Below are 26,647 nucleotides of genomic sequence, written 5' to 3'. Positions count from 1 at the left end.
TCCTTGGTTCATCTTAGCAGTTTATAGCCATCCCTGTGATATCTAACTATGTACACAAAAGGAAAGAATTATGAGAATTTTGCAGCCAAATGTCTCACTTCAGATGTGAGCCAAGCATTGGATGTAGGCACATCCACTACCACCAGTTCTAAATGCTAGTGAGGATATACCCTCAAAGCAACGCCACTTAAATTATTTGGAAGCAGATTTCTTTCTATTTCTTTCTCTCCCTCTCTCTTCCCCTCCCTTCCCTTTCCCCCACCACAAATTATTTGGAATGACTTGCCAAATCCTGAATGTAAAAAATCCCTGATCTAAAACTACTCACTGCCAAATCATTCTGAGGTCTTTACACTGGAAATTCAAACCATTCTGAACAAGCATATGCTTCACAATGGATGTGCTTCATTAAGGAAGCATAGTTCCTGCAACCAGTTGTAGATTTAAAAATGCAGAATTCATACAGCTTAGATAGAAGCTGCCATTTTTTGGAAAAAATTGATGGTTTCAAACTTGCTCAAACTATTTCTGGTAAAGCAAATGCCAAAGAAAAGTGAATGTACTTGGAGGAGCTGATTAAAATTCAAGCAAACTGTTAGGAACTAAGTGTTTTGGAGGAACAGAGGGCTCACTGTATTTCAATATCTTCTAGTAAAGCTCTATTTGTCTGCCTAGAAGTGAGAGTTCCATATGTATACTACATTATTGCTTAATAATGGTTTAACCAGCTTGAAAGCTGAGGGATGGGCTTTTGAAGCAGGGGAGCAACGTCAGACTCAAAACAGCAAAGCACAAACTTGTCTCTCTGTACAAAATGTGAAGTGACATTTTCAATTATGCTGCACCAAGCAGCAAGACTGCTGAGAAAACTGCAGAGCTGCCAAGGAATTTCTGGATCAGATACCTCTTTCACTTACTGTTTTTTTATAAACTGGTCATCAACCAAAAGCAGTATTTCAATCTAAATGGTATAAAGCAGTGTAAGTAAGATTCAGAAATGAACAGATTTTGGCAAGCACACTATCTGTTAGGTAAACTATGAAATCCATTTATTTAAAAGAGCAAATAACACATTGGCCAGAGCTGATTCTGGCGCTATCACTTTGGCCTGCGCCAGGAGTGGGTCACACCCAGAGCAGGATGACCCGAGGTGTGACTAGAGCACTTGCTCTATGGCTTTTTGGCTGTCAGTCTGTGCTCTGAGGAGACAAAGACGAGAGGGAGGTCTTTTGCATGGGATAATAGAGAATTTATTGCTCTGGGGAATCTTGGGGGCAAAAGACAGAAAATGCGAGTGTGCAACAGCTGAAATAGGGAGGTGGTTCAAAGGGAGGGTGCAAAGCATCAGCTAATCAGAGATATCCTGGGGAGGGTAAAAGGCAGGGTTCACAAAATCATTATCCAATGACAGAGGTAGGGGGGGAAAGTTGGGTCACAAGGACTAATCAAGTGTCGAAGTTTAGGGAATTTCTGAAGTGGAATTCGAAGCATGTGGTGGGCCTAAAACAGGATTGACAGGAGACTCAGGGTAGATTGACAACGTGGGGTGGGAGGGTCTGGGCAGGGTGATAATTTGGACCAAACCATCAGCTTGGGAAATAACAGAACATACCATTAACAAGAGACACTCTGCAACAAGCAAATATTAGAAGCACTAAGTTACTGAAAACACGAGGTATAAGGGGAGCACTATAACACTTTAAAAATCCTTTATCTGGTAATTCAAAAAAAAGCCAGGTCTGTGCCACGTTGATTATGTTTGCTTTTTTCCTCCTGTTCTGACATTACTGATTTCAGTTCCACGTTTTTCTTTGTTACCAAGATTCATCAGAGTTACCAGTTCCTGTTAGTTTTCCACTACCTTAGCCCCACAGCTCAAACTGCATTTAACCTCTGTGCAAGCTTTTCCCTCTAATGATGAAAATCACCTCCAAACACAAGTAAAGTTCCGCTAAAGCAATCCAGCTTCTACCTTAGCTACTGGTGTGTTTTCAGTCCACTCTCTGTCCAGAAGCAACGCTGTCCCCTTTCAACCTCAATAAATTATTTCCCCTTTGTGTCAGCTCTCCAACCATTTTTTAACAAATTGGGTCTCCACTACTCAAATGGACTTCCAGCCACATCTCCAACACAAACTTGCCCTATCAACTCCATTAAGCACTTGCAGAAGTCCACCTGTTAGTTACTTTTTGTGACTATTCTCTAAAAATGCAAATCTTTCCTGCCTCAACAGACCAACTATTTGTCACAGTAACAAGTTTAGATACGATATTGCAGCCTGCATCTCCTCTGCACTGATCCTTAGTTCCTCCTTAATGGGAAAGTTATTCCCATTGCTCCAACTTAAAACAGGGGTCTTAGATCTCTGCTCTCCTGGAGCATTCTGGGTTCAGCTGGGATAAATGGTTACAGAAGGGTGAGGGGTTCCCTGCCTGGGTCATGGAATGCAGTAAAATTTTTATCCATCTCTTTGCTGTAGGGTCCCTGGGGTCTGCTGTGACTGACAGCAGAAAAACTTGTCAAGCAGCAGGATTTTATCTCCTTATCACATCAAGAAGGTGGGTAGCCAAGACTAACTGGACTACACAGACAAAATATAGAGCCAATGGAGTTCAGGACAAGTTTATGAAATGTGATGAACTGAAAATATGGGATCAATAGATATCAAATAGCTTCTTGCAGAGGAAATTCAGCTGCCTCTTGCAGAAATGGAGCCTGTGGTAAAAGCTATAAATCTATACAACAACAACAACCAAAACAAAACAAAAAATCAGCAATTTGCTCCATACAATTAACCCTCAAGCCTACAAAACAAACACATCTTCACTTAAATGAAGTAGCTAGCAATTGGTTACAGTTCTAAACCTTTTAATAGTGCCCTCAAAAAACAAGTGGATGGAATTATCAATCACCACATATTACAGCACAAGGATATCAGTATAGTCAATTTAGTATCAATTTCTGAAGAAAGAGCTAAAACTGCCCCAACAAGGTTACTTTATTGTTTCAGCAATAAAATTGTTGAAAACATATTGCCATTAGATCAGTCCAAAACCATTTTTTGCTCCCAGTTTTTCAGTTTGTACATAAAAATATGGGGAAAACCCAATTATTAATATGATTTTAAGGAAAACTTAGGTTTCTCACAGAAAGCAAACCTTGAAGCATTCTAAAACTCCGAAGTACTAGTGGCAATCAGCCAAATTCTTATAGCAAAGAACTCTATTGGCATTATCTGTGAGAATGCGGCTGTTGTATCTGTCCCCCTTTTAGCCAGTGTAACAGAAACTATAGTTACATTATACACTGCATTCTAAAAGTTCATTTGGGGCAGCTCCTAGAAGCTGAACTAAAACAATGAGAGGAACTTTCAGAATTTGCTACGGCTCATTTTCACATTTAACTCCAAAAAGTAATTTCTGAAACATAAAATAAACAGCCACATAAATTTGCACCCCAGAACGAGGGTGCCCGTTACTAAGGGTACAAGAAAGGGTTACCTGCAGTGCAAGACAAAATATGACAAGATGATGCAATATTTATTGCAAAGCAAGAAAGCGGCCCTATGTAACAGCAAATGGGGCAGTTAAGCTGAGTTCTATCTATAGACGGACAGGAATATTAACAGCATGATAATGCCCATGCAAGGACATCAACGTAATTTGCAAGTATGAAAAATAGCAATTTATCAGTTTCTGCCCATGACTATAATTTCTATAAGAAATTATTAAAATTTTCAACAAATGATTTAGCATATTTTCAACAAATTGCTTTCTATGAAGATATTACCAGATTTATACTGTCAAAATTATTCCCATTATAATCATAATAAAATACCTAAATTTCCTTGGTTTTCCTATTACCTAGCTAAAATATTACTTTCAATGATTTTGAGGCTGCCAGTTGTTTCTAAATTGTCATCATCCCAACATGAAAGGCTAAGTTATTTTAGCTTTCTTTACAATTTTAATAAATAAAATACATCATGCTAGACATTTACAGCAGTGCAACTGGATTACTGATGGGAATAAGCATGCTTCTTATGTCCTTAAAATGAAGTTCACCTTTCAGATCTGACTTCTTCAGCACAAAACTGCTGCTAACAAAAGCAGTACTGAGTTATTGCTAAGAGATATATTTGTGAAATTAAGAAACTCCTTTTTGAGTGGGATACACCTTCTTAGGTAACAGAATTAACACAAGAGCCAATTTACAATAATTGAAAGAAACAATGACATATTTTTGCTTCTTGTCTTGGGAATTATGAAGCCAGAGATCTAGTAAAAGAAAGAACTTAATTGTGATACAGGTATGGTATTTTTAATTAGATTCCTTTTTGTTCACAATATTTAATAGCATGACATAGGGGAGGAATTTTCTATTTTCTTATTAATTATGTCAAGTTAAAGTACCTCAGCAAGGCATCATATTGTCACTGAGGCAGGGTTTGCCTTGTTACAGCTTTTGAAAAAGTGATATTTTTTTTTAAGTAGTGGTACAAGCAGAAGATTTAATAACTAGCAACAATAGAAAAACTTGGGTAAATAGCTTGGGGAAAACTTATATTTCTTTAAAATAGTATAATTTTTCTTAAGTACTTCCAAAATTTTCACCTGATTTTTTTTTTATTCACTATTCAGGAAGCACATTTAGTGAAATATGAAACTTATTTATGTGCTGCTTTTAAGTTGATGGAACACTAAGCTCTCTCTTCCTAGCAGTCCTCTTTGCATCTGCTCTTCTTTCTGTTTAAAACCCTTCTTTTACTATGAGCCAAACGTACTTCATAACATTTTCAAACTCCCCATTAACATTTTCCAAGCTTTTATCACAATCAGAAACACTGAGAAATTGTAGAAAGTGCAGTGTCAGCAGCAAAGTTGCTCAAGGACAAAAGCAGCAGCTGGAGTCAATCGCTAGGAAGGGTTTACTCTGGCCACAGAACAGCTAACTGCTTTTAATTGCTGTCACAAGCTCAATCCACTCTCCAGAGGAGGTGAGGAAAGGATGGAGAGGAAGAGGAGGGCGTTTACAGCTGCAGACAGCTGTTACAGCTGATTCTTACTCCTCCATTCTGGTAGGATTGAACTGCAGCTGCAAGGAATCACACAAAGACAGATGGCCCCTCAAAAGAGAGGCCAAAAAGTTTGATTAAAATAAATACGATGATTTGAGAGTATGATACAAGAAGTTTCTCTGCCACCTGTTTATTGCTAAAAGGAAGTCAGCATCTAGTGAAAGGCACTGGTGCCTAGACACTCAACAATTCCGTTCTAAAGCAGGCTCTTGCAGTGTCATTTGAAAGACAGCATCTTATGTATTCAAAAGCAGCTTTGATGGGTTTTGTTGCTTTCACAGAATGAAGGGCTCTGTATCTGTCAGCTTCAGCTGGACTAATTTTCAGCACTACACAGACTCAAGGACAGAAACAATTTGCACTTACCAAGACAGTTCTTTCATCAAAGTTTAGAAGATGAGCCCCATCCATGAAGACAGAGGGAGCAGTTTGCATCATTAAGCACTGCCCTTCAGAGCTGACAGCTGCTGCACCCTCATTTGTTTAAGAAATTTCTCTGTCTGAATTTTCTACCCCAACTTTATTTTCAAATATCTCTAGCTCAACTGTTTCTCTAGTAGTCATGATACTTCCCATGCCTTCAAAAGTTACTGAAATTGTGCTTGGCAAGAAAGACTTCCTGGCCATATAAGACTAGTCTTCTTTTCTCAGCTCATACACTACCTGAAAACACAAGAATATATTGCAAATATCAGATTTAGCCAACATCACCCTTTAATGCATGTGTTATTAATTTTAAAGCATTTTGAAATCTAATAGAGATGCATTTTCTTTTCTGAAAACTTAAACGCTATTGAGGATGGACATGAAATGTTCTGAGGTGAATAGCACCCTGCAATGGCCAGGAAGACAAATGCATTAGAAAACTGAAGCAAACATTTACTGTGAATGTAATGTAAGAATTATATTAGTGAGATGGCTAGGTCTTTATTTGATTATTCATTTAAATTCACCTCCCTTTCCAAAGTTTATCTTTTTTTCTCAAAAAGACTTCCCAATGAAGTCCCATCTCATCTGAAGTTTAATGGAATATAATTATTGCTCTAGCATATTGCACTAATACATTGCTATTATTTAAGAGGGATTATTTAAGTTAATAAAAAAAATTATGCTTAGTTCCACCAACACAGGAGGGAAAATAATCACTGCAAGGGAAGAGAACTGATTAAAAATAAATGTTGTTATTATACTTAATTTGGCAGGAATCAAGATTCCTATTCTTGGACTAAAGCAAATCTTTTTAATGAACAAAATAGGCAGATGATATCAAGTATAACTTCATTCAAATACAGCAAAGATCTCTGATTCTCTAATTTTTTTTTTACTCTTCCATCAAAAAATGACTTATCATGTACCCAATACTGGCAAAGAGAAGTGCTGCTGGTAAAATAATGTTTTACCCAGTTGTAAAGGCACTGATGTAAGTTAACATAGGCAAATTCTTTATAGTTAAAGTTAACTTCAGTCCATTATAAATATAATAATTGCTGCTCTTCTCTACTTCCAACAGTCACTAGGTGAGATGATTTTCAGCATTAGAAGAAAATAAAAAAGAAACCCTATCCCTACCAGCAGATCCAGCTCCATGTACAGGCTTCTCAAGAACACAGAAAAAGATTATAGGATTATTGCCTTACCTCAATTTTTTCCCATATGGTTTCATAATTCTCTTGATGTTGAATATCTTGCATCAGCTGATGAATTAAAGCTGATTTATTTGAAGAAGAAGTCTCATTCCCAGTGGGCTGAGTGGCAGCAGTCCTTTCTGACTTTTCTTCAATGTATTTTTTAATGCAAGATGCAGGCATAGAAAGATCTTCGTCAGAGAGAATATCACTGAGAGGCTCCGATTCAATACTGTCACCTAAGGAGGATACTATGTCACTCGAAGAACTTGGTGAAATTCTGCCCCTCTTTTTGTGCTTTTTTGTCTGGTATGTTGGATACATTTCTGAATCTGAGTTCATTTCTGACAACTCCCAGTCATCAATGTTTTGGATGGTTTCTCTTCTGGGCTTTTGGGGCAGCAACTTTGTCAAGTTTTCTAGTTTTAAAGCTAATGCTTCAGTCTGTTTAAGATGTGAAGGAAGTGCTAAATATTCATCAGATCCATACCACACCTCACTGTCTTTACTGGTTTTTTGAGTATAGTGTGGTGTTGAGGATAAGCTTTTATTTTTCTTTCTTCTCAGCAGAAGAGGGGATGAGTTGGAAATCTCAGAACCAGCTGAAGAAGCACTCTTTTGGCTACACGTTGGTGAACTGAAGGGTTCAGTTTTACCTTGTGATTGCCCATTTGGATCTCTCTGGTTACAAGAATCTGACGATGCAGAAGAATCTGTTTCTGTCTCCTCCAGAGACTTAGAGCTATGAGAAGTAATTCCATTCTGTAGAGAAGAACACTCTCTTTTTTTGACTTGGGTCGATGGAGCTGTTTTACACATACTTCCAGGTGTTTTGGCAGCTTTGACTTTCTCTGGAGAATCAAGAGACTTCTTGTGCTTTGATTTTTCTTTACAGGTGTAGAAATTAGACTTTCCTAGAATTATGGGACTGTCTTTAAAGTGATTATTTATTGTGTATTCAAGATTTTTATCACTTATTGTATTTAAGCAATCGTATGACTGACTAACTGCTGATGGACTGGTGGTATAGGGCGGCTGTAAAGCTAGGCAAAGCTTGGACCTGTCTGGTGGATCTAACAATGAGGGTGTACTTCTACTCATTTCATTTTTAACTATTTGAGAGATTTGCCTTTTTAAATAATTGGATTCCATATAATCTTTAAACACATCATCTTTCAGAAATAGTCCTCTTTTTGGCAACGTAGGCTGAGTAGGAGAGTCTTCGTTATAGTTAAAACAGTCTCTTATGGACCTCTTAGGTGTTGAATTTTCACAGTGAGAGTGCTTGATATTTTCACCAGTGTGCTGTGGAAGATTGCACTCTGGATTCTTTGATATGGGAACTGCTTTGCTGTCAGTAGGCAAAACACCATTTTCAGAGAAAGGTCCTTTAGAAAGAGAGGAATTTCCAGAAGGAGATGCTATTGAGGGATCATGTGATGTTTTCTTGTCTTTGCTTTCTTCTTCTTCTGCTGAAACAGGTACATGACTTTCTTTCTCCTTCAATGCTTCATTACACTGCGAAGCAATGGAATCTGTTGCTACTGCAAGTAAACCCACACTTCTGATAAGTCCTGGAAATTCCTTATCCATTTCACTGTAGTTCCAGGATTCAAATGATTTTGCTTTCCCTTGACTGGAGGTCATATCATCCAGAGCACCAAGCAAATCCTCACTAGGACTGTAGTCAGATAGTTCAAATGCAGTAATGCCACAATCCAGGGACAAGTAATTTTGAGAACATTTGATGGTTAACTGTCCAGAATCATCAACTTCAGTTAAAGAGTCAAGACGATCCTGAAATACACAAAGAAATGGTACTTTTTTGGAATATTAATTTTCATATACAGAACAAACGAAGTAATGAAACAAAAAACAATTCCTGGGTTTCACTGCCTAACATCTAGAGAAGGGTTCATCATTGACATGTCTCTTTTTGCAGTACCCTGTAGATAAGCTAACCATTCTGAAATATTTGGGAATTAAAAATGTCAGTGAACTGAAAAATGTTTAATTTCAGTTTGGCACAGCAAGTTACCTAAAAACAGCAACTCACTTTCGTATTGGTATTTTCCTCATTTAATTCTGTTTTCAGTTTCACTTACTATAGGTGGGGACTCAGAAATTCTATACAAAATAATTGAAGTATTTCCTGTGCTAACTACATCAAACAGGAGGGAGGGTACCTTGGGGGCTGCTGAGTGTACCAGTCTCCTTCTTAATCTTATTCTCTCAAAAATCTATGCTGTTCTATGGCCTTTCAGTTGATTGGAAGAATGTTTTTTCCCAAGCATCATGTAGCCATGATGGACATTTCTTCCCATAATTATGAGGTAGAGATTGCTAATTACATTTCACTTTTTAGTAGCATTATTTGCCAGATATTTAGAGCACAAATGAAGAATGGCACAAGGAAAAGAAACTGTAATGTTAAGCCTCCAGCCTGACATGCTCCCTCATCAATATTTTCTCCTTCAATCTCAGAAACATGGACATAACCAGAGGAGACCATCTCAGGTGGCAAATGAGATTTTAAGATCAAGATCAAATAAATGCTTATAAATATTTTGGTCTTGTTTGGACAGTATAAAAAAATCTGATGAGATTAAGATCCAAAACTACAGGATAACATTCACAGCAAAATTATATTTAGTATACAGTGTAAGCATATTTTCAGTAGATCTTCTAATACATATACAGGACTTTTGCTTATAGAGACTACTTTAAAAAAATAACACGAAGAGGACATTCATGTTCTAGGATCCTAATTTGACATGCCTACATCTGTATACTGGTCTTTCTGTCCAGCTTTTGTTCTCATAATAGTTTTTTGAAGCAAACTCCTGAGTATCCACAATAGGTTTATGTCTGAATTATTCTCTGGAACAACTCTTCTCACTACACTGCCCAAATCCATAGTTTAAAGACCCTTAGCATCATGCTTGAAGAAGGTGCAGTAACCCCGTAATCTCTCCATCCCAAAGTAACTACATGGACCTGGTCTGAACAGGAATTATCTTGATAAAGAAGGCTATTGTTTGACAATGCCCATAAAGAAAAAAACATACAATATCTGAGCCCTGTACTCCATCCACCCCCTCTCCCCTTTACTTAAAGTAAAAATAGAATAAAATCTTCCAGCTAAAAATATGTATAGAAAAAATTTACTAGAAGGGTATTTATCAGCAATAGTATATAAAGAATATATCTCTTCTTTAGCAAATTCCATCCAGATGTAGATCCCATGCCACAGATTTGGAATTGTCAACAGCTCAGAATTTTCTATAAATCTGTCAAATTTATATATTGGAGCTGCATTTGTTAAGGAAAATAATGACTAAACAAGCTGCATTGTCCTTCTAATCTCAGGAAATTATTAGAAACTGTAAAACCATATATAAATCAAAACCTTTCCAAGGCCCTAAAGGCCTTTAGTTTTTCTGAATAATGAGCTCCATTCCTTTGTCTCTTAAAAATGTGTTCATTTACATTAATAAAATTTACAATCATATACGTTAAACCATCTTACTTGGTCATTTTCCAGCAGCCTCTGAAATGTGTTCTTCAAATGAGTTTTATTTAATGCCAGTATTTTCATGCTTTTATCTTAGAAAAATATTAAATTTAATTACTTGTATGACTACCAATGAGAAGTCCCTAGTTAATTTTTTTTCCATTTTCATGTAGTAATGCTTCCTTTAAAGATCCAAACATTAAAAAAAAAGATGGGTAAGAGCAGATACAATTGTCCCTACATTATATTTTATTTATTTTTTATGTTCATCAACTAAAGTCAGTGTCATTATACCTCATAAAAAGTTTGAATACCAGAAGGTTAGAAACTGCAGAGCCATTTCTGTGGAGCTATTCAACCAACAGGGCAGAAACTTGATATCAGTTTTGTGTTCTTGCTATTGCTAGCTATTAAATTAATCAAATATTATTTATGTTTTAATTGGGGTCGATAAAAAGAATGATGATATTTTGTCTTTCATATTACCATGTAAGCCTATCTGGCAACATGTGTTTTCCCTACTGAAAAATAATATTTCCTTCTCTCTTCAGCAAAGACGTTTTTTATAGCAGTTGTAATCAGATCCAGATGGAAAATTTCCTGTTTCTTAGTATCTGAATGCACACCTTCTTTATGTCTTGAAATTACCATGTCCTTGGCATAAAATAATGACATCCCACTAATTCACAAATCTGCACATGAAGACAAGAGTATATTTCCTTCAGACCTGCCAGCAGTTTACCAGCACCAGCAAAGCAGAAACTGAATATAGAAGAGCCAGGTATGTACACATGAGGAAGAGGGGGTGGCGAAGGTGGGCCTGGGCATCTCTGAGCACTGACTTCTGGACCACCCACTTTGTTGTGCCAAAGACAAATATAAAACCCAACTGGAGCAGAGAAATAGTCACATTCTCTGTGACCTTGGATGCTATGAAACTCAGGACATGTCTTGGGGATTTCTGACTTTCAATGTAACACAGGTCACAGAATTCACTGCACTGATCTAGAGGTCTCTTTCTGTAAGTGCATCTAATCATAAAAAAGGCATTTCCTCTTAATCTCAGGACCATCAAATGAAAAATCTTCTACATGCTATTGATTAACCATTAATTACCCTAACTCTTAAAAATGTCCATATTTTTTAAGTTTAAGAAATCAGAGTAGTAGCATCCTTCTAACTAAACTAATTTTGTAATAATAAATTCAAAGGAAAAGGCATTTTAGTTAAATGAAGGCAGTTTTACAAACCATTTACATGTGTGTGAATTTGCCATACAGTCAGAGTAAACAGTGTATGAGTCTTGCATTGTTGTTTCTCAGATAAAATGCTTGACTGTTTAAAGGCAAAATGCAGAATTGCCACTCAAATTAAAGATCTTCCTCTTGCTATAAAGAAATGTTGATCTAAGCTGGAAAGTTTTGGAAACTTTTTGTAAGCTTCAAATTTGTGTCTGTGGGAAGGAAATGTCTGAACTTTCACTGAAGAAATCACTGCCCACTAAAATTAAGTTTTGAATTGGCTGTAAATCTTAAATACCCAGCTGACCAGGTGAACAACTTTGGAACAGATGCAAGTATCTGAGTCTTTCAAATCCTTTCTGAAAATTATTTCAATCAAGAGAAAACATTGCTAGCCTGACATTTCTAAAAGTTGATCTTAATTTGCACTAATTTGGTTCAACAACAGCAGGTATCATCTGAAAATTAAACCAAATTTAGCAAAATATCTAGAAGTCACCCTTAAAACGGTCATTTTAGCAATTTTAAATGTGCAAGAGGGATGAGCTGCTTTGAACACAGATTAAACTCTTCAGATTGGATTTAGTCACTGTACCTCCTTAGTCTCTTCAGAAAATGCTTGCAGAATATCAGTCTGCCTGGTGTAGTTTCCATTGGCGTCTTGTAGCCCCTGGAGAATGCGTTCTCTCAGAACCAGGACAGAAACACGTAGCTGGTGCCAGAGGAGTTGCACTGTATGGATATCGACTATCACATTGACAGAGTAAGACAGAAGCTTCAGGGAAAACTCAGTCTCTAGTAGAGCGTGAATTTGTTCAACATGATCAGATATATCTTCACAAATATCCTGTAATGGAAAAATAAAATAGATATTTAGCTATGGGCATGGTCCTGTCATGGATCAGGTCTACTTTTCATGCACTTTTAATTAAATCCAGAATAGATTTTTTCATAGAGGAAATATACTGTAATTAATACATCCAGACTTTTTTTTATTTATTTTTTTTTTATTCATGGCAATGCTGCAGCAACTGAAGCAGCAGCTGTCCTGTTTGGCAGTACTGCTCAGTAAGTGCAGAGACAGCATACAATAAAGAAGGATGGCACAACAAGATCACATGAATCACAAGCAGAAAACTAACACCATACAGTGACATCCTAGAAGACAGCAATAGGAATGAAAGTGATAAGATTGCCAGGAGCTGTCTCCCTCTCTGCTGCACACACACACACACACACACATATACCCACCAGTTAAAATGCAAAGAATTTGGTCTGTGCCATCATCAAAAAAAATTAATTTGGAAAGAATTCAACTCTAACCTCTATAACCAAGCGACAAAAGTCTGGGATGGACTCAATGGGAATATGTTATTTCTGCTACACATTGCTGTCTGTGGTGGTAACAGGGCACTGATTTTTGCATAGTCTTGCTCTGGGCACAAAACTGAACAGAAGATTGGTGGAAAAGGAGAAAGAAGGAAAACAGAGAAGCTGAAAACAGCTGTGTTGGAAAAGGAGAAAGAAAATATGGGTTACCAGGTTATAAAACTAAACTTTTGATGGGATGGTATCCTCCAAATTTAAAAATAATATTACAGATTACTGAGGTTGTGCTGCATACAGACGAATATAATTTCAATCTAGTCTTCATTTTCTTTATGAAAGGACAAATCACAATACTAAAGAACATTTAGGGGCATGCTGTTAAGCAAACAACACTCTATTACAATTCTGTTTGAAAACTATGTGTAAAAAGCATGTTATATACAAGGAAATGTAATTAAAACATTGAAAAAACTGGCACTGGACCCTAGAAGCTTTTCTCCTACATATCTGGCAGTGACTTAAGGTGACTAAGATTAAGGTGACTTAATAGCATATTTAAATCCAATATCCTTTTATTAAAAAATAAAATTAATTCAGATCTTTATAAACCTCATATATATATATATATGTGAGAATAATTATAATTTTGCATTTTAAGTTTGCTATTGAAACAATTCTATCAGACAATTACAATGAAATCTTATGTTTCTGATGATACTCTTGGGGTTTTGTATGGCAGTAGCATAACAGGAAAATCAGTAAACCTGATTATTTCAAAAGTAATAACATAGTACAGTTATTTCTTTAAGTTCAGATTTGGTATCTTCAGTATGAAAGTAAAGGTAAAGTATTTAATATGTAATCACACTTTGGTAACAAATTAAACCAAAATCAAATCTCTAGATAGTATTGAATGATTTTGTATAACAGACACTGCAATATCAGCTGTTATCAGGTGCTATTGTTAGATACTCATTTTAATAAAACACTGACAATTACATCGAGCGCTCTGCAGGAGTAGTTCTCAGAAATGCCAGATGAGTGCAAAACTGGAGTTTCCATGAGCAGATCATTGTAGATGCATGGAGAGAAGGGCAGTATCTCTTCCCCTGTACCCTCAGCCCTCTTACTGCAAGAAGCAGCATCTGCATTTGCAAGTACAACACACACTGCCTCACCTGCCAACATGCAGGGCTGCAAGTGCTCAGGGCTTCCAGCACCCACACACTTCCAGGTGAGCAAATGGACACTCCAGTTACCAGATTAGTGTGCTCATCAAATGCTACAGACACACAGACAGAGATAAAACTCTCTGAGCTTTGGAAAGAGATCATACTATCCATTTAGTCAACTACAGCTGATTCACAACTGAAATGCACAGCTGTAATTCTATGTTGTTTCAAATGCTTTAAAGAATATTTCTAATTAATTAGTTTAACTGGATTTGCTGAATTTTACTTCTCCAAGACTGTTAATGGTTTCTTCCTCTTGGCCATAATTCAGTTGAATTTTAATTTCAGTGATTAAAAAATAGATTGTGTCCATTAACTGTAATTTTGTAAATTAGACACAGTCTACAGAAAAGTACAGAAAAATACCTCCATTTAGATTATTTATGTGAAAGAGCTTAAGGATGTGCCAGACTCCAAAACAAGTTTTTAGTATTTTCCAGCTTCACACATACTGCATTCAACTACCATATGAATTCTCAAAGTGGTTGAAAACAGAAAGCCGTAAGAAGAAAGAACAATGAACAAGTGCTCTTCTGACAATTGTTTGGTAATGTACTGAAAATATTGGCTAATGAATCTAGATAATACTCTAAATCAAGAATTCTGACACACACTTCAAACGAGTTTTCTCTTGATGTCCCATTGTGCTAGCTACAAAATCATCTCAAATTTCTGAAGTAGACAAACTCTCCATAAGAAAACAACTTTGTACTGAGATGCAAATCCCAGCACCACTAGGGGTTTAAGAGAAGCAGATATTCAAGAACATATGCTGTTAATTCTTGCATGGCTCGCTAGAATTTGCTCATTTTCCCTCAAAAAACAAAGTCTGTTTACAGACTACTGTGGCACACAACAGCCAAGTGCTTTATGTGCTAACAAGCTAATTAACAGCTCCTTACAGCTTCAGTAATATGGAGAGAACCTAAGCCTGAACTTGGTCACATCCAAAGTCACATTCTCTGATCTTATCATATGAGACTAACTCAGTAGAAGACAAAGTACCAGTTCTTAAATGATTTAGGTTATAGACAGTATCATTTTACAGTGTTTTGTGAAAAAATAATTTAGGGCCCTACTGACACCCCCTCTCCTTGATTTTAACTGTCATATAATGGTGTGAAGGTGGAGGCTGTTCCAATGACAGAATAACTGTGTTATTCTGTGTTAAAAGTTAATGCTAGCCTGCAGGAGAAAATAATTACAAAGAAATGAAAAATTTTGCCCTGTAAGTTAATGTTGATTAGTGTTCAGCAGAACAGCATTAATAAAGCTGCATCCTATTTATTTGCATCTTTTCTCTACACTTGCCTGGCACAAACCAAGCATATTGAGAGGAAACAATATAATCCAGTTGATATTTTCTAGTAAAACTTTTATTGTACCTGATGTCTAGATCTACATATAATTCAGTAAAATTAAAAAATTATACCTAGCACAGCTTTGAATTTGATAATTTTCTGCAAGAATTCACACAGTTCAAATACTGCACAAAAAAAGTCACATTATATAAATTCATGATTTTACTTTATCAAGACCTGGTATGACATGGTTTCATTCTCATTCTTCCTAAATCCTTGTAGGTGACAGCATTAGATAGAGCCAAAGCAGCAGAACACTGGTTTGTGCCTTTTTACACTTTGTATTTATAAATAAAGAGCAGCAGTGTCACGAGATAGCACCTAACTGCCGTCATGAGAGCCAGTTGCTCTTACCAGAAGTGGCAGGTAGATAAAATAAATCATGCACTTTTAAGTAATAATCTATTGGCATCTGTTTGTAAATAAGCATGGTTCCAGGTCAATGGTAATAATATAAAGCCTATACATACATGTGGACAAAATATTCCCCATTTTAATAGCATACAGTTTCATATCATATGTATTCATAGAAGATATTATAATCTGATTTTTAGAAAGCACCATTGCCAAAACAATTTTTATAATCATTAATCTCACATGTCAGCTAGGCATTTTTGTTTTTACACAGTTTCACAGCGATATTAAGGTAAAGATTTTGTCATCCTCTCATGGGCTTTCCTGTAGCACTGACTATGGAATTTCTCAGGGTACAGGGGTTGTGCCCTATTTGGCTGCCAACTGCCCACTTCACTCAGTCTTCCAGACAGCTGTACTCCTGTAACTTGCAGCTGCTGAATCCATCAGCCTGCTCCTAGCCCTCCATGTCAACTAAAATAGCCTGAACTGCAAACACTGCAGTAGATGAAGAAAAAGCGCATAAACAAGAGTCAAGAGTCAATGAAAACAGCTTTGATGATGACTTTTAAAAGTGTTTTCTCTCTGGTCCCTAAGAAACTGTGTTAAGATGTACATGAAACTACTGAAAGATGAAAGGTTAGAATATGTTGCTTTAGAGTTAGTGGCAGAGAATCTGTACTGGAGATTTTGGTCTTTGATCTTGCAGGAAAAACCTCAGCAGGAAAAACAGATTGCTACTGCATCTTACAACTGCTGTACATGAAAATATAATCTATTAATTAAGAAAATGTCTATCTATTTGGTCTTTCTTTTTAATTCGTCAAAAGACATTCCAATCAGAATGTACAAATTCTTCTCTTCAGAAAAAAAAATTAGAATATTTGCCACAGAATTTTTAGATACTTTAATTGAACTTGAAAATTATAAATTAAACTCTCTGCACTACCTTTTTATATTTATTTATATATAAAAAGGAAGAGAGATTTTTATTTCTGAATATCTTTTAGAATGGTATTTTTCCTTTAAAATGCACTCTGACTTCCCCCAAGAAATAGTTCCTCATTTTTTCATCCCTATCTGCTGTACATTCAGTGTTACAATAAAGATAAAACTGTTCGATTATTGGTGAAACCTTAAAAGCAATTGCTACAAATAATTTTCTTTCAGCTGTTTTTAAGCAAACAATTAAGTCAAACAAAATAATCATACATGAAAAATCCAGACTTTGACTAAACCAAATCAACTGCCAGGGAAAGGTCTGGACTGACTTTGAGTTACCAGCCTGTCAAAAAATGATTGAAGCACTATAGTGTACCTTGTCTGGCTGTGGCATCCAGTGACTAAGGGAAAGGAATGCATTCTTCTGAGTGAAGAATGCAAAGGAAAGCAGCTACCAGGAGGGTTCTGAGATCACTGACCCCTGCCTTCTGCCGACACTGACAGCTCAGAAATACTTTGGTCCTCAAAGATCCCTACTCTTCCCTCACAACACTATGCATTCTACTGAGTTTCTTTTCCTGGCCCGCATTATTCTCTTTTCCAGCTTGGCTTTTATTTTGGTTAATGTACTCTCATTATTTTAAGTGAGGAACGTTTTAATTATTGCAAAATTCCACTTTCTATCGTACAAACATTGCTATTGAAAAATTCTCAAAAAAGTTTTGAAAATAAGTGTTTGGTTTGCTGAGTTCTAAGTAGGCATGTTTCTACTGTGTTTTGGTATCTCAGGAATTGGTGAGTTACATTCTTATATCCCTGTACTTAGAAATAATGTGAAAGAGATGTCAAATCAATTCTTTGACAGAGCTGCTAAAATAGTAATGGTTTCTATGTCATTGTAACAAACACAGAGTTGCTTTGTGATAATTTATTAGTTTATGTGTTTTATTAGTTTGCTGTTGTGTAAAGGTTGACTATTTTTCTGCAAGGAAAATGAGCAGGAAGAAAGGAGGAAGATATGATATCACACACCAAGCACTTCAGGCTGAGGAAAAATCCCTGAAATGTTAATGGTGAAGCTCCTGTCTTGGGATTCCAGCAACTTGCATTTGTTTTGCCATATGGAGCATTGCTGGGGCCAAAGGATCAAACATACTGGGAACATGCAAAAGGATCCTTTTGTCCAGAAACAGGGCAGGTGCTGCTGGAAGTTATTCCAGCTCACTTGCCAGGACCAGCTGCAGTGTCTTACAAACCTAGGCCAGCCTGTAGCGTTTCTGCAGGAGGGAATGGCTGCAGGGAAGAGAGGCTGCTTTCAAATGTTTATTTCTCCTACTAAATTTAATAAGTAATTAAATGGAAAAAGACTGTCTGAACACAGCATTCACCACAGCCCAGATTCTTAATTACAAGGACGCATTCAGTTCACCCAGGAATCTTCAAAAAGTTGATGCACAAAATCACTCTAAGGTGGTGGAACTGGTGAGTCACAGGAGAAGTTATGGCAGTAAAATGAGGCACATCAGAACTGTATTGACAGGGTATTGTGCAGACAAGTCTGGGCTAGCCACTTCTGAGATATTCCTGACAACAGTAGCATTGACATGTGAATTACATTTGTGTAAGAAACTGCAAATGCAAGGTGAATGTAGCAAATAAGTTGCTGTGGGAAGTGATAGAAACCTCTGCAACTAAATATTGTTTTCACATTCCTGAACTTTCACTGGTTTTACTGTGCAATGTGTCTACAGCTACAACCTAAAAACCCTTTGAAAACTTCAAAATAAAAGATATCTTCTTGTATCCCCAAGCCTACAGTGTTAAGAGAATTTTCCTATTAAAGTTATCACTGTACAACATTCCTTCTATGCATAACTGTACAAATTTTCATTTCTCTTACTTTGGTCATGTTAAAGCAAACTGATTTTTATCCAGGCCTAACTGAAAATTTTAAAATAATTAAAAATTGATATAAAATGTCATATTTGTGCTGGCTGAAGCCTGGTTTTGTACTATGCTCTGGAAGACATAATTGCAGAGGTACTCTAGAACAGTTCTTCACACAAGAGGATAATTTGTACTGAACTGTGAAATAGAGTAGCAGGTTTTGTTTCTAGCTGCTTCTTACAAAAAAGGAAAAATACCAAACTCTTATGAAAATCTAGTCAACCAAGTGGTAGTAGAAGTAAGTTTGGAAAAAAAATGCATTCTTCAAATGCCTGTTCATTGGATAATGGTAATTTTATATTTATATATTTATAAATTACACTGATTATTTAAGAACCCATAGAAATAAGAAAAAATTATGAGTTAACTTTATACGAAGCACACTCATCATGTATTATATATTCATATCTCTGAATGGAATATCTATTCATATTTATGAAATGGAAGAAAGAAGACTTATTAAAATATCCTTCAAATACCTTGTAGTCCTCTTCACATAACTCTACTTTTTCTACCATAACAGAAGAATGTGGCATATATTTTCCAGCTCTCTTGATAACTACCTTTGATTCTTACTTTTTTACTCTCCTTACTCAGCACTTTCTTGCTTTCTGTATATCATATATACTAAGTGTAATTTAAAATATTTTCTAACTATTTTACATTATCATACACAAATAAAAATTGAGGAAGCAAATGGAAGTACATGTTACTCACAGTGAACATTTACACCCTGCACTAGCTAAGCCAACCAGCTCTTGGTAGCCTGGCCAGGACCAGGTGGATTTTGACCTCAAGGAGTTCCCCAGCTGTGAGGAAACCCCTACTACCTACTACCTACTACCCACTACATGCATGCACTTGCATGCAAGACATAAAAAAACTTAATGCTATAAAAAATCATGTCAGCTATATGAAGATTCAGAAAGAGGACTACTCCTATTATTTGATCATAATTTCTATGATTATATCTACAATATGAACTAGCTAGCAGAATTCAATGCTATTGCATGAATTGTTGAATAATTTCCAGCAAAACTGGTTATCCTTTTGAAAGCAGTGAGTTTCAAACATCTATGCTGGCAAACTAGCACCCTGACAGTGAAGATTTGAATGTGTCCCGCTCTTGTTCTCTCCTAATTTTTAGTTTGAAAAAGATTTGGAATTACTCTTGGCATAGAATAAGAAAATTTCAATAATTGTTTAGGCTTTTTGCAGGGCTATAGGATCTTCATTGTCTGAGCTCTATTTTCTGGTGAGATAATCTGTTTTTCTTGTTTCTACAAGAAAATAGGTGCATCTATCTTATTTTTTCAGTTTATAGATTTCTTTAAAAATGCTCAGGATTTTATTAAATTCAATAAATTTAATTAGGGTCTTTGAGAACTGCTCTTCTCAAGAGTTAGGTAAAACAGAAAAAAAATCTTGGAAAAAAGTCTCATTCTTGAAATAACAAGGTTTTAAATTGAAAACAAAATGTGTTCCCACATAAATAGCATGAAGTATTTTGGGAAGCAATGAACTACTGAATAAAAGGAATTTCAAGTTCACACAGGAGAAAAATTCAGGCCTTCTGCATAGGCAACCAGAGCATAACAGAACAATTTTAATCAAAATATTTTGACTTGCTTAAGCTAGAGAATACTAACCCTATTCACTCTCTTTGACTGAAGCTTAGTGACTATAACAGAATTTAATAAAGGATGGTGAGACTCTACTCTCATCTCAAATGAGATATGAAGAGTCAGAAGTGAAGAACTACCATCTGTGCCAGGTCTCCTATAATGAAAATTGATAGCATGATAGGAAGTTTTCAAGATGAGTGGCTGTTTATATCACTACAGCTAAGCCTCCAAGAGCTTCTGTGACATGTTTTTGAAGTTATTTTCCATCAGTCATTATCTAGGACAGAAAAAGGGACAGAATCTCTTATCAGACTTCAATTTATTGCCACTTTGTTTCCTTTTTATGCTGCTCAATGAATCATAGAATCATTTTGGTTGGAGAAGACCAAAACCTAAACCTATCATTTTATTCAATGAAATAGTATGGGAATTATTGAGATTGGTTTTTGTTGGTTTTTTTTTTTTTTTGCTTGGTTTAGAAACATGGAAAAGAAGCCTCAGAGTCTATCTTGCACACTGCTTGATGTTTGTGACCTTCCTGCCCTCTCTCCTGAACCACAAATATTCCAGTCAGCTGGAAAGCTCTCGTAGCTCTCCCAGTGAGTTAGTAACAGCTACAAAGCACTTAGAGCATCTGGAGGCACTTCCTGTGCTCTGAAACAGCTACCACCTACCCAGCGTACCAGGAGGCTGCTTCTATCCTGGATATCACTTACGGTATTGTAAGAGTCAGGGATAGAATGTAAAAAGCTGTGCTAGGAAAAAATGGAAATAAATAAATAAATGAATAAATAGCCACAAACCACACACAAACACAAAAAAAAAATAAAATAAAAAAAAAATAAAAAAAAAAAAGCAAAGCAAAAAAACGCTTAAATTTGCAATATTGAGGAGGATCAATTTGAAAGACTGGAGGAAAGCAATTTTACACACTTAACGTCTTAAGTGAAGAAATGAACAAATTTTAGGAAGAAAATATTTGCGTGTCTTAAAGAAATCTAAAATGTACAAGATTTGAATTCTAATTTCAATTCTGTAATGGCACATGAAATTTATTTAATTATGGAAAGAATTCTTTGAACAGAATAATTAAGTCCCTTATCACAGAATCAGAGAATGGTTTGGGTTGAAAGGGACCTTAAAGATCATCTCATTCCAACCTTGGGGCCATGGGAGGGCTCAGAGCCCCATCCAACTTGGCCTTGCACACTTCCAGGGATGAGGCAGCCACAGCTTCTCTGGACAGCCTCTTCCAGAGCCTCCCCACCTCCCCAGTAAAGAATTTCTTCCTAATATCTAACCTAAACCTATCCTCTTTCAATTTGAAGCCATTTCTCCTTGTCCTGTCTCTACAGTTCCTGATGACTATGATTTTTATGATTCCTGATTAGATGATATATTAAAAATTGGTCCTCATTAGTTTCTGATATGTGCAACATATGTCACAGAGAATGTTCTTGTGGTTTTTGACCTGAAATGCATTAAAGACAAAACTAAACAATCCCCCCCTCCAACCCCCAACAAGTTCATATCCACAAAAGGAAAAATAGGGTGGAGGTTTTCACAGGCTTTTTTAGAAGGAATATAATGAAAATTAAATTGGAAACTTGTACTTTTAGGACTGGCATGACATTCAAAGCTATCTGAACCATTCAAACCATGTGTTTACATGGGATTTTACATACTAAATCAACTAAAATACATTAACTAGTATTTCATGCTATCTGATTATTTCCAGATCTCACTGTCATCCTGCATGTTTATAATGTTAATACAGATGTATACTTAAAAGTTGGTATATAGTATCTTCTTTTAAAAAAAATCATGTCCACAGTATCCTTGAATTTTTGATTTAGATGTAAAAAGTGTGCTATATAAATAGCAAGTAATCAAAAACTCCGATTTTGCACCACATTTGCAGAAAATTGGTCTAAAGTAAGCTAGTAAAAATTGCCATATCTACAACATAAAACACTTCTTTACAATCAAATTGTCTCTAAGGAAATGAAAATTCTCTGTCAATAATAGCTGCTTGTTCTGGCTGCTTATAAATATAAGCATGACACACATTAGCATTTTAATACTAGAACTGGGTCTAAATATTTCAATTAGATGTATTATATTTTAGTTAGGACTGTTCATATACACCGTACTTGTAATTTAGAAGCATGTTACGACACTGTAGAGCACATTCCAAGATATTCCTACAAGGCATATTCCAGTGTGACAGTTCTGAGAAGACAGCTTGTGCTCTGTTAGGATAATTCTAATGGGGCTGATTTTTGGCTTCACAAGAGAATTTTCTGGTGTAAAGCACTGACACACTTAATGGCTGTTAAGATGTTGCTGCTTGAGAAAGCACTACACAGTAGGACTGAAGTGCCTTGAAAGAAGGAGGAAATGAGCAGTGTTTATCTAAATATTTATTCATTTTTATGTATGCATATGCATATATATGGGAAAATATATTTATTACCCGTTGCTAACTGGAATAAGATCCTTGATTTATAAAGCACTTCATAGTCAGTGTCATTTCCACCTTTAGGAAAGCAAGACAGCATGGCCTGTGAGATAAACTGTTTCCTATGCTGACAGTAAAGAGTTTGATCTCTGAACAGGCTTCTTTATGTGCCATTTTATTTTCAAAAGAAAGAGATAAGTTATAAATTATCTTTGTCTAGACTGTAGCTTTCAGTGATGAGTGTAACTCTTGCCACTGTGCAGGCTCAATGAGAAAGGTTGTTTCCTTGCCTGGGCTTGTAAAGCAACCTTTTGAAATTCAATAGCCAAACTTGTCTGTGCAGAAGTTAATGACCCCAAGTGGCTTCAAGCTTCTAATGGGTGTTTATGCATTTAAGTCATGTGTAAAAATTTATATTTCCTGCAAAAATAATCACCAGCAATTTAGCCTTGAACTGAATCCTAAATTTAGGCCAAGTCAAATCTTTTGTCTTCCTCTGATAATAAGATTCACAATAAATGGATCCCTGAACTGTGGCATTGTGAAGCATAGACAGGGAATAGGAAAGGTAAGTGGCACATAAATTGCAAGAGATCATGTTTCCCTGTTTTTCTTGGAGCAGCTGGGCTGGCTGTGCAGAGCCCCAACTGGGTCATGAGCTTTCCTCTGGGCTGAGGTGGCCGTGCTGGGCTGGATGTGAGCCTGGAAGTACAGTAACTCCAGCTCACAGCCCTGCCAGAGCCTGCAGAGCCTGCCCAGCTGCACCTCCTGCACAGGTAACAGAAAATGTCCCTGGACACTGAGGGACTGTCTGTCCCTGGCAGGTTTCACTGTACAGCAATATTTACACTTTTACTGTACCACAACCTTGAAAAGAACATTTGTGGCAGCCCTGACCTCAAAACTCTGATTTCTGGTCTGGGACTGCTTACAAGGAACATCCCCCACCCACACACCCCAAAAGTCTGCATTCTTAGGGGCTCCTGTGCCTTTTGTATTTTCAACACATTTAAAAAATATATTTCTGCGTGGGTCATCTTCTACCAAAACATGAAATCCATAAGGCTGTGGAAAAACAAAAAATATTTTCTTTTCTTGACAAGCCACTCGTGGCAAGTTTGAGTAAAATGGAAGGAGCATTGGTATTTTAAAACAACCTTTTTTATTTCACTTACAGCTCCTAAATATTGAGGCCTTTTCATGGACACATTTTCACCACTTCATCCAGAATTTTGTGAGACACTGAGTCACTCTGAGCCAATGGGAGGCTTGGTCAGCTGAGAAATTCTTGAAATAGTATTGATAACAGCAAGTCTGTCAAACATAATATATTTATAAATCCCCTCAACATCCACTCTCTTAAAATTCTACCACTGACTATAATTCAATATCCTGCCCAACATTAATCAAAAATGTCCTACATTAATCAAATATTAATATGTTATGTAGAACATTGTGATTCGTTTCTGTCATTACTATAAATTAACTTCTATGCAAGAAGACAGACTAAAACCCATATCAACTGTTTAGCTCTTTTAGTAAGGGGTTGAGGGAGGCCATAGTTCTTAACAGAGGTGTATCACACTCCAAGATTGAAGCATGAAGGATGGCAGAACATTACAATTGCTCATTGTAATGACCCTTTCCCAAAATATTAATCCTACCATCCTTTGAATTTAAAAGTATGAAAGACTTCTAAAATTTACCATTACTGTTTGTATTTCATTATGTCTTTTACAATGTCAGGTGGGATCAAGACCATCAAAATAATTCATAAGTTTCAGCTGAAGATGTTTATAATTTATAAAAATAATTTTGCAGACTTAGAGAATAATTACAATTCAACTTCACTCTACTCTTTCTGATTTTGTATCTAAGGTATGAATACTGCAAAAATAAAGTAAACCAGGAGAAGTATCAATTCCTGAGAAAGTTTCTTCACTTATCAGTACAGACAATAGATATGGAAGAGGCAATTACCATACCAACTATGCATTTCATTCAAGGCAATCACATCAACATTAAATGCAAAATCTGTTTGCACAAAAAGTTATCAAGACAGAAGAAAGGCAGAAGAAAATATCACTACAGATGTGACAATAAATGAAACGTAAGTAGAGACAAGCGAATTGAGTAGGCAAATTTTAGAAAGAAACCTCTCCATGGCAAAGACTGTGAGCAATAGAAAGCAGTTTGCTCATGGAGGGACTTCTCTCCAGCATGAACCCCAGGGTGCTGAATAGGGATAAACAGCAGATCCACCTCAAAATCACACTCCCAATCTAAAATAAAATGGTAATCTACACGTACCCATAACAGAGAAAAAACAGCTCTCTAGTTTTTCCTCTATGGAATAGAATGAATTCAGACTCCTACTTTACTGATACATCTCAAGACATGAAGCAGCAATCAGAAAAGGACATGAAATGGAGCAATAATATGCACATATTACACTTAGTCCAGTGTTAAGCACATAAAGCTGTAGCAGAATTTTCTGCTCCTTCTTTCTGAGCTTTAAATGAAACTTTCACAAATAACACTTTGGAGAAGAATATGGTAACTGCCATTACAGAGATGAAAGTACTAACTTGTTTAGCCAGCAAAGTCTAAACAAGAGCAATTGGCCACTGATGCATGGGCAGCTGAAGAGCAAAAAAAAAAACCTTTTAAAAGTCAATGAAAAATTCCTATCCAAATAACAGATGCATCTGCTGTCATAATCTATGGGCTGATTTCCATTTGTCTGGCACCTTGTAGAATCTACACTTCAACAATTCTCTATCCAGTGCCAACTTCTGCTTCAGAGAAGTCAAAAAGCTTTATCATCTTAATCCAATGCAAATCTTAGAAGAAAACAGCCTTGGCTAACCAGAAAATTGCTGAACTTTTCCTGTAGATACAATTTCAAAAGAATAATATTGCAGAGAGAACAGATGTTTTTGAGCAGTCTGAGTATATTCCTCAGGATATGGCACACACAGAATTTTGTGAACTGAGAACAAAACTAAAACAAAGGGCCTTTGGAAAGCATACAGCTCTCAGAATATTTTTTAAATGGTCTGCTAAACTCAAGTAACTGTGATAAGCAACAGCTTGTTCAGGACATTTGATTGACTTATGAAAAGCTACAGAATTTATTAAGGTTCTAATAGAATTAATAAAATCTGTGTATAATGATGAAATTCCTTGTTTTCTATTACTTACATTATTTTCAGTCTGAAGGTTTCCTAAGCCTTTACTAAACACCTCTTTTCACAATATAGGTCAAAATTGCAGCCAAAGTAATGCAATTAGATTCTTAAAGCGTCTATTTCTAATTATACTGTGACCTATAAAAAGTTAGCTGAGTAATGTCTAAGAGAATAGAGAAGACTGAGCATTAGGTTTCATCTCAACACCCAGTAAAAAGCTAATGCTCCACATGGAAACAGGAGTCCTAGAAATTTCCACATGACAAATATATTTTTTTACCTTCCGAAGTGAAAGGTTTTAATTGTTTAAGCCTAAGATTGCAATTGAAGAAACTTTACATTGTGTAGAACAGGAAGTGAAAGAGACTGAAGAATTCAGAAATCTACATCAACAGAGAAAAAAAGCTGTCAAGTTTGCAAGTTAGAGTCACAGTGCACAGGAAAGGCAATGTATTGTTTCAAACCAAACACATTCAGGTCATAAAATACTTCTAAAGAATTTGAAAACCAATTGATTTATTAAAAATGCTTTTATTTATAAAAAAATTTAAACTGAAAATTTATTGTTTTACACTTTTTTAGCATTTTGTAAAATATTTCAGTTTAACAGTGTCTTACCTCATTTATACTGGAAGGAGAATTTTCAGCTATCAGCTTTGCAAAGAAAAGGACTGTCCCATTTCCTTTCCTCAGCTAAAGGAGCTACATGCAACCAGCAATTCAAAAAATGTATGTCTGCTTAAAAGAC

The 26,647-nt window shown here is 36.1% G+C and overlaps 1 protein-coding gene across 6 annotated transcripts in view; it reads right to left on the bottom strand.

The window, feature by feature from the left end:
- AKAP6 (A-kinase anchoring protein 6) overlaps positions 1 to 26,647 on the bottom strand; it is a 259,455-nt gene that overhangs the window by 166,850 nt on the left and 65,958 nt on the right. For all 6 annotated transcript variants that reach the window (XM_088057688.1, XM_088057686.1, XM_088057690.1 and 3 more), the window contains 2 exons: positions 12,053 to 12,304; positions 6,715 to 8,499 (listed from right to left, as the gene is read on the bottom strand). In XM_088057688.1, the coding sequence (XP_087913814.1) occupies positions 6,715 to 8,499; positions 12,053 to 12,304 (2,037 nt within the window). The remainder of the gene's footprint in view (positions 1 to 6,714; positions 8,500 to 12,052; positions 12,305 to 26,647) is intronic.

This window comes from Pseudopodoces humilis, chromosome 7, assembly GCF_049639895.1.
Source record: "Pseudopodoces humilis isolate 2021_Gansu_Grassland_sample_001 chromosome 7, ASM4963989v1, whole genome shotgun sequence".
In the NCBI taxonomy this organism is placed as follows: Eukaryota; Metazoa; Chordata; class Aves; order Passeriformes; family Paridae; genus Pseudopodoces; species Pseudopodoces humilis.
The sequence above is the reverse complement of the archived record's forward strand: the minus strand, read 5'-3'. Positions and strand labels throughout refer to the sequence as shown.